Raw genomic sequence first — 9,838 nt, 5'->3', positions numbered from 1 at the left:
ATGGGGAGGCTGACACATTAGCAATGAACAGTAAAAAACCCTTCCCTCTTTAATAGAATATATATATATATATATATATATATATATATCACAATCATTGACCATCACAAGATGAAGGTAAAGGTACAAAAATGCATCTAATGGATAACCAAAATGCTAAACCATGGTTTTAAATTTCCACCAAAACCGATATGAAATGACCAAAATGTTTTTGTTTCCATCCCCATAGAAATGATAGCGAAATTGAAACGCATACCGAAACCAATATCGTAATGCATTAGTGGTTCACTATATCGATATGTTTTACATAAGAGAAGTGATAAATGTGCCCCTGTTCATTACCTGGGACACCTAGCTGCAGTGTATCTATGACTGCAGAGGGGCTGATGTACTAGACGTTGGAAGGATTCAACTGACGTGATTGCCATGTACACTGCAGCTGAGTGTCCGAAGTAATGAAAAGGGGTGCATTTATCATTTCCCTTTACATAATTATATTAAATGGTTCATTATCAGACATCGTGACAGCACATGTCACCAAGTCTTCAAGGTCATTAAACCGTTATAGATGAATGTCTTGCTTATTAATGGTTTCTAAGCATATATTTGTGCTTATTCTAGCATTTTCCAAAATTTCATCATAAAATTCATCATTTGCATATGTTTCCATACGTTTCCGTGATTCTACAGGATTTCCACCTAAGATTCCAACTGAAACCAAAACGTTACCCTTTCCGTGTTGACCAAAATACAAATAGAAACCAAAACCAAAACCAAAATGTAAAACCTTGCGCTCAACAAACACTGGACAAGATCAAGAGTTAGCTTGCACCAATACTAAGAAACAGTTAAAATCTAATAATAGAATTAGATAAACAATTAAAATACAATAGCAGAACTCCTATTTCATGTATTGCACCAATTTACCCAACCTTCAAGCAGTGTTATGATAGAGGACCTGTGCGAACAATTTTTTTTTTAATGAAAGAAATTTTATTAACGAGAAAAACAGGAAATCCCGCGACTGAGGAGGTCAATACAAGGGAAAATACAAGTCTCTCATAAGTACAAACAATATAAAATAGCCCTCAGGGAGGAAGAAAGTCGAATAGCTCCCTTAGATACCCCTTCCCTAGCTAGCTTGTCGGCTTCGTTGTTTGCCATGCTGAAAAGAAGTAGAATGGCTAGCTACTTTATCTTGGATCTCATCAATCCAGTGCGCAAATCTCCATGGGATAGGATTGGAGCCCTTGAGCCACCTTATCACATTAAGAGAGTCTCCTTCCACTATCACTTGATCCAATTCACTACTCGCTAGCATTCTGATCCCCCATAGAACCACCCTAACTTCCGCCTCATTAAAGTCTACATTTCTAATAGGACCCCAATAGACTTTGTTAACCCATTCACATCTCTAAGAAGCCCATCGATTCCTATTGACCCCAGATTCCCTAGGTTGGTAACATCAAAGTTGAGTTTCAACCGACCTTGCTTAGGTGGATCCCATTCTTGGGATGAAGTGATCACCTATTCTAAACTGGTGCAAACATCTTTCCAACCGTGCCATAGGTCAAATCCATACACGAATATGAAGCTAGGCAATATCGTTACCCAAGGGATGGTTAAGGCTATCACCTTCAAGAAAAAAAAGTTTGATCTTTTCACGTAGCCTCTGAAAACTCATCACTTTTGTTGAAGAACCCACTGGATCAAGCCCACCCCCTTCAATGCCAATCAATTGGATCAATTGCCCTCCTTTCCTTTCATAAGACCCATATCGTGGCTAACAATGCCATCTTCCACCTGATTTTCCCTTTCTTCCGCCAAGGGACTATGGCTCAGCATTTTAAGAGATCTAAGCCTAGAAATATGCAATGCCGAAGCTACACAATATCTTGCTCCACACTTCCCTGGCCAATCTATAATGGATGAACATATGGTCCATGCGTTAATTCCGCAAGTGATTCATTGTCGAAGCAATGGCCTATGACTTAGAAGCACGAAGCGGGTGCGGGAGCGGGAGCGGGAGCGGGGAAGCGTGGGGTCTAGAAGAGTCTAAGTTTGGGAGCGCCATGGGAGCGTGTATGTAATATGTTCTTTATATATCTTTCAAAATTCAAATACATTAAAAAATAATAGTTTCTAACCATTTTCATATGTATTTTTCAAAATTTAAATACATCAAAAAACAATAATTTCTAACCATCTTCATTTACGTGCACATCCTCGTGCCTTCTAAAGATGCAAAGCCTTTGTGCTTTGCTCCAATGAAGTGCTTTAAAGAGTTGGATGAGTTTGATGCAAGGAAATTAGTGATGATGGGACTTATGGAGTAGTAAAAGAAAGCTAGTATCGTCATTGGAGCGCTTCCCGTCTCTTTAGGGTCGCGCTCCCTGGAAGCTCCTTCCTAAGAAGCGCCGAATCGAGGTTCCGAGGTGGGAGCGGCACCCTAAGGGAAGATTCCTGCTTCTAAGGCCTATGATAAGCATACCTTAATTCTGCTAGTGATCCAATGTCGAAATTTTGTCGAGGAAGGTGGTCCATCCAAAGGCGCATACTCTAGGCGGCGCTGGAATGGTCCACACTTTGGCTGCTTGTAAGGATATAGGACAAGGTTTAATCTGATGGTAGAATGATTTGACACTAAATTACCTAGAAGAGCACCAGATCCAAACCCTTTTATCTTCATCGTACAGTGTGGACAGAATTTTTGTAGGTAAACAGAAAACGTGAAAAGCTCAAAAGGAAGAGAGTTGGCTAGCTAATAGAAGGGATCTGTTTGAGGAGGCGGAGGAGAGCATGAATCATTTTTCCCTTCATCATAAACCAGCACATGGCATTTGGTCTAGCTTGTCAAACAATTTAGAATTGCATGGGTGATACCAAGCCAGTGATTGATCCTTTAACGAGATGGTCGAACAGTCATTTCGGCGAGGGGCGAACTCTGGAAAATATCTCCTTGTGCAATTATATGGGGACATTTGGCATGAAAGAAATACTTCAATATTTGAAGACCCACACAAGTCGATTAGCTCATTAACATTGAAAATAAACGTATCCATAACTTAATTCAGCAATAGTGGGGGATGAGTTTTGGGGTCTTTCCATCGGTGACTTTTTCGCAATTGGAAATTTATTGCTTGGAGCACAGGAGATTGGAGAAAATTGTAGCAAGATGGAACACGCTCCCCTCTCCCTAATCCGCCATTGAACTTCATAAAGCTTAATTTTGAAGGAAGATCAAAAGGCAATCCAAGGTAAGATTTTAAAAGTGTTTTGGGGCCAGTTGGAATTAAGGACTCGAATGAAGCAGAAATAGAGTTCTTCTCATGGGCCTTTGCAGTTTTAAGGAAAGCTTAAGAGGGAACTTCTTGGTGGAAGGAGAGTCATCGTATGCACTTGCTTGGGCAAAGAGGTCATCTCCATGACGGTGGAAATTGGTCAGTCATCAATTGAATTTCATACCTCAGCAAGGTGTTAAATGCTGACCCCAACTAGTTTGGGACAAAGGCTTTGTTGAGTTGAGTTGAGTTGAGTTGAGCAAGGTGTTAAATCCTTCTTTCAAATGCACTTGTAGGAGCACGAATAATGTATCAGGTAAATTGGCTATAGAAGGCATTAATTGGCATTAATTGAAAATTGGGTGTTCTTTCCCTCTAACTTATTTTAGTTAGTAGTTTGGTTGTTGTCTTATATTAAAGGACCCTCGTGTATTTTTCTCTTTCAGTACCTTGGGCAGCTACCCTCTAAAATAAATAAAATCACTGAGGATGGGAGTCAAGAAACACTTCACATGGCAGGATGGTCCATGCAATGCCCTTGTTGCGCATAATCGGTTAGTCATGTTCTGACATTTCTAAATAAGGATCATTTTTTACTTAAAATACTTATCAAGCATACCCAAAGGTCAAAACCCATAAGAACACAGCTAAAATTCACTGGTAACATCATTATCACACAAAAAAAAAATCACTGGTAACATATATCCAAATTCATGAGCAGATAAAAAAGAAATTTAATAATCCTCTTGGAAATAGCATTGGAGAAAATTTCTGAAACAAAGTTGCATCAATGTCCGACCTTGTAAAACAAGGTTGACGAAATGACCCATGTCACTATGCAAGGACGAGAACTTGAATTGACTCCAAAAACAATCAAAAGGTTCCACTGAGATATAGCCAAAATATTTGTTTGCCAAAATTTGATGACTTAGAATAGGTGCCTCAAACACTGCAGAACTAAAAGTAAGACTCTGGTAAATCCAAAAATGAATCAAAATAAGAATGGAGTTGAAGCCATGAACCATAAGTGTTTGGCCACTTAGGAATGAAAAATAGCACTTCATATTACAACATCCAGTAGTAAGATGATTAAGTGATTTGCAGTAAACAGCATGCCACCTAGGCTGAGAACTAACTGAACATTGATTTGAAATGTATTTCCTAGTGTCACATTCCAAATGTTAACATATTTCCTAACGGGACATACTGAATTTGGCAGAATGTTGAGAAGAGACAAAAAATGGATGAGAAGAATATACAAGATGAAGATATCACCTACCAATTAATTCGTACAATTCAAGACGCACCTCTTGAGTCAGCCTTGCATGTAATTGGGTCCTTCCCCCTGAAGATGACAAAGCAAGTTCCTCTACGTAACATGAAGATCAGGAATCCACCATCAGCCCATTGTGAAGGAATCAATTCCACAAGCACAAGCTAGTATCATACATCCATATAAACTGGCCTTGTGAGTCTCAATTAACTCAAAGAAGCAAACCTAAACAAGTCTACAAGTAGAGGCAAATGTTCTAATCCCCAAAGCATTACCCTTTCCTAGTACATGTCTCACCTAAACCCATACAGAACCCGAGTCCACTACCCTAAACCAAGTCATGAACAATCATTTCATTACTTGTAATCTAAGGAGGTCAAACAAAGCTCCAAGAGGGATAATGTCCCCCAATCCAATTGGCTACTTGTTGGCTTTATTTCGAGAATTCTGCGATATCTTGCAGCTGGACTTTACGAATCTTGGGCAAGTTTTGAGTGTTGACTGAGTACAAGTTTTAAATATTGGTTGAAAGCATGTACCAGAATCTATCTAAAGTCTTAGTGCAGCACAGTAAACCTGTCATGGAGCTTTTGTCCACACCACATTGGAGCCGCTTTGTGGCAAGCAAACAAATTCTGGATGGATTTCTTATGGCCTACGAGGCATTTTTTTCAGTCCAAATGTCAAGATTGAGTGGTTTGATGCTAAACCTGGACAGTACATGGCCTTTATTAATGTGGATTTCGCAATAGAGGGGCTTCGATCTCAAATGCTTGAAGTGGGATTGAGGGTTCATTTCCTTCGTCCATTCTTTTATGTGGATAAAAGGTGGCCATGTGGGTTACCACAAAATTATTCCAAAGGTTGCACCAATGGGATCCTATTTTGTCATTTCCCTTGATACCATTAACAAGAGCGATGGCCAAATAGTTAGACCAGTAATTAATTGTAAACTCACATAATGGGTGAAGAAATCGAGACTGGGTTTCCATGATATCCTATTTCCAATGTTTGGATGAAGAAAAAATCCTAGCTAAACCCCATTAGACCAGGTTGAACATATCACTCTAATCCTCTCCATCTTGAAGGAAACCATGTCCATGGTCTGGTCAACATATCAATAATGCTACTTTTGGTTGCTTAGACTGGCTCGGAGAGTAGCGAAATAGGATGTCAAAGGGAAGAGACAAGAATTTTGATTTGCCTAGAATTAACTCGGAAAATTGTAGTAGTGTTTGGTTGCGCGGCAAATAATGGGAGAGTAGGAGAAAAAGTAGGGGGTGTCATACCAATATATGGAGAGAGGAGAGAGAGGGAAGATAGAGAGAGAGTAGAAACATTCAAATACTTAATTTTTCTCTTCATTCAAAAAATGGTGGTAGAGCATCATTTCTTCCCCTAACAACCTATTGGCCCGCATATTAAAAGAAACTATGAAAAAGAGAGCACCTTCTTCATCTTGGGGGTTGAGAAGCACCGAATTTCTCAATCTAGAACAACTGAAAACCAATTTTCAACGCCATTTTGAAAATTCTGAGATTTAAGTTCAGAGATGGTGAAAGCATACTGCTTTGTTTAGACAAGTGGTGTAGGGACTTTGTCCAAGCCAAACACTTCTAAAATTTATGTCGGTTGGCTGTAACTTATGCAAGGGTTAGTCACTACTTTGACATTTATGGTGATATCTATCCTTTGGGTCAGTGAGTCTTACAAAGTGTAAAATAAAACCCTGGCTCTTCTAGCCATTCTAAGTGACATTTCCACTCTCCTCCTAGATAGAGGAAGCTGGACATAACAAAAATCCTGGAGGTATTATCAAAATTATTGAACTCCAAGTATTCTGCAATTACATTAAAAATTTGGAGGACCTTAATTGTCCAAATTATTGGACAGACACACAGACACACAGACACACAGACAGACACAGACACAGACACAGACACAGACACAGACACACACACACACACACACACACACACACACACACACACACGCGCACGCGCACACGCACACGCACACGCACACGCACACGCACACGCACACGCACACGCACACGCACACGCGCACACACACACACACACACACATATGAATTCAATAAATAACTTAATTCAAAAATATGTGACAAGCATCAATAAATAACAGATTTTCCAGGAGTGTATCAGTCAGCATATTAACACCATTCACATAATATGCTTCCTCAATAGCTCTGACAACAAACTGCAATACTGATGTCTAAAACTTTAAACAAGAAAAAGAGAAAACCATAAGAACAAATGATTATAAAGTTCCTACAGAAATAAATAATTATGGACTACAAAAATATACATACATCCCGTCATGTTTTCCCAAAGGTTCATCATACTGAATTCCAACCCAAAATCCAGGTGCTACCGTTTCAGCTCTACCAACAAACTTAACAACTCCTCTTCTCCCTCCAGGTTCGATTTCACATCTGTCTCCTACCTAGATAAAGAAATAGTTGCTTTAGAAATTGTTTAATGAGAAAATAGTCAAGTACAAGAACTTATAAGAAACAAATTGGATCAAATTTAGTTTAGAAGGTTAAAAACAGATCTGAGGATTTATGACCTCTATTTTTTTTCTTTAGACCTAAGATTGCAAAACTGAAACTCCAAAACAGAATAATCCATAATTCTTGAAATAAAGGTTCTCAAACTTGTCCTTTCTTGAGGAAAGATCCATTGAAACAAAACAAAAGGGGAGAGAGAGAGACAGAGACTAAGCCCAGTGAAAAAGCCAAAGGCTCTCTCAACCATGAACAGCTAAGCCCACATGATCCTTACAATACCAGAATTTTATAATCAGACCAAACACCAAACAAGCAAGGTGGGTGGTTCGGACTGAATCAGCCCAAACTAGTCAAATTGAAAGCACATTAGCCACCTTGAAAATTGAGAAAAATTAACTAAACAGAAGAATTAATAGAAAGCAGCCTGGAATTGTAAAGAGAAGGAACAAATGTAAATCAACAAAAACTTGTTTGCGTAAACAAGAAATCCATGAAAATATAGTTTTTAATGAGTTTGAATTTTCATATCTCTAGATAATCCCGCCTTAAGAAGTGGTGAATAACAAAAGGTTAAAGAGTTCAAATATGGGAATAAGTATGGGGAATTGATAACTGCACTCCCTTGTTTAAATAATGGCACTCCACTCCTTAGTTTCATTCTTTTAAATTAACTTTTAAAGGCTCTTACAATTCCCAAGATTCTCTAAACCACCAATCAGAGAAGTGATTAATAAAGTGTGGAGTGCCACTATGAAAATAAGGAATGTGGATATGATTTCCCTAAATGTATTATGCTTTGGAAAGGAAGATATTAAAAATGACACTTTAGTGGGTTTGGTTCCTTGTTCAGTTACCAAGAACATTTTTCTCAATATTTTAATATTTTGATGGTTTGAAGGTTGAAGTGCTCTTGATCATCTCTCAATTCGTTGTGAGCTTGCCTCCCCTGTTTGGCGGTTCATGTTGAACCCTTCCAGGTTCACTGGGCTTTCCCTAGATTGGTGATGGAAGCTATCAAGTCATGGTCCTTTCCCGGGTCGTCTCGGGAGAGGGTGTTGTGGCACCTCGGCTTCATAGCAACCCTCTGGGCAATTTGGAAGGAGAGCTACAAGAGACTATTGCAGGGATCAATCAGGTCAAGCAAGGTGATTTGTGTGTCAGTTTTCAGTCTTGTTATCCCCTAGGCTTCTTCTTAGAGATCTTTTGTGGTGATCTTTTGCATTAATCTAAGGTGCGCTTGAGATACCCTCTAAGACTGCTCTTCATCTGATTGACTCTCCGACAACTAGGCTTGGATTCTTTTCCGTTTCTTGACAAGAAAACAACCGTTTTTATTCTTTTTCCATTTTTCTTTTCTTTTCTTTTCCTTTCCTTTTTTGCCAAGTCACTTTCCTTTCCTTTCCCATTGGCGGAAAACAATTGAACACACCCTAAGAGAGACCCAGTGACCCCTGATACGAAGGATAAGAAACCAAACTCAACTCATTAATAAGAAATAAAGAGAAAGACTTAATCAACTCCGGTGATGAACAAAATTGTGCTTCAATGACTTTCAAAAAAAAAAAAGAGAGAGAGAAAGACTTAATCAAGAAAGTATCATTAGAATCTCAAACCGACACTTTCTAATCACTTTCAAAGGGTGAAATACTGCTATGTGTATACTGTTAACTCTTGAAGCACAGACCAAACGCACCTGCACTCTTCATTCTTGAGATTCCTCCTAAATAATCCAACACTAACGTTTCCCTCACTCTGGAGATAAACTATTTCATATACTTCCCCTTACAAACTACTAGTCAATATAGATTCGAGTAGGCATGGCATAATGGGCCTCACACAATCAAAGATCTTGCCACAGCCCAATCCCTCAACCTCACAGCTCCCCCCCTGCCCCCCTCCCCCCCCCCCCCCCCCCCCAAACACCCACCCACACACACACAAAGTAATAATAATATTAATAATAAGAATAAGAATAATAATAACAACAACAACAATAACAATAACAATAATAATAATAAAAGCCCAAATCTAATCCCCTATTAGAATAGGTTAAGTACCAAACAAAATGGACTACCATGAACCTAATCATACACAACTAGGAACCTTCTTATATTCCCCCACACCCCTTTCTCATACCCCATATTTTCAGCAAAACTTGACACCAAAAAGTTTCTCTCTCCTCTTCCAAATGCCAAATCCATTTCCCCAACACTTCGCTCCTTAACGTGATTCACCAAGACCAAGCCCCCATGCTTCTTTTAGCTTCGACACCTCTTTCCAATCAATGAGATGCTTGAACTTCTTCTCATTTCCTTCTCTTCATAAAAGAAATCTCTTTGAAGCCTTTTCAATCTTTTGATTATGTATCTAGGATCTTAAATGAAGACAAAGAAAACTGAAAGATTGGCAAGAGATGCTTTAATGAGAATGATTTGTTATGGATTTAGACTCTTAAATGAAGACAAAGAAAACTGAAAGATTGGCGAGGGATGATTTAATGAGGTTGATTTGTTATGGATTTAGACTCTTAAATGAAGACAAAGAAAACTGACAGATTGGCAAGAGATGCTTGATGAGAATGATTTTTCCGTCAAAAGGGAGGTCGCTCTTCTATACCAAGTTTCCAGTTTTTTCTCGTTACTCAATATTCGCTACTAATTCAGACAAGAATCTATGTCAAGGGGAGCCATTAGTATTAATTTCACCTTTGACCACAGTACAAGGGTACCGAATTATGTGATAGCTAATATAA

At 38.8% G+C, this 9,838-nt stretch overlaps 1 protein-coding gene across 2 annotated transcripts in view; it reads right to left on the bottom strand.

The window, feature by feature from the left end:
• Positions 1 to 9,838, bottom strand: part of EMB2804 (tubulin folding cofactor B) — a 28,719-nt gene that overhangs the window by 13,290 nt on the left and 5,591 nt on the right. The window contains exons 6-7 of one of the 2 annotated variants that reach the window (XM_077392612.1): positions 6,886 to 7,019; positions 4,563 to 4,650 (exon numbers count right to left, since the gene is read on the bottom strand). In XM_077392612.1, the coding sequence (XP_077248727.1) occupies positions 4,578 to 4,650; positions 6,886 to 7,019 (207 nt within the window). In that variant the 3' untranslated portion in view covers positions 4,563 to 4,577. Of the gene's footprint in view, positions 1 to 4,562; positions 4,651 to 6,885; positions 7,020 to 9,838 lie in introns of those variants that run through there. The other variant, XM_077392611.1, reaches the window with a different exon arrangement.

This window comes from Tasmannia lanceolata, unplaced genomic scaffold (assembly GCF_043159265.1).
Source record: "Tasmannia lanceolata isolate RefF3 unplaced genomic scaffold, GAP_Taslan_0.1 ptg000012l, whole genome shotgun sequence".
NCBI lineage: Eukaryota > Viridiplantae > Streptophyta > Magnoliopsida > Canellales > Winteraceae > Tasmannia > Tasmannia lanceolata.
This window is presented reverse-complemented; position numbering and strand designations above follow the sequence as displayed.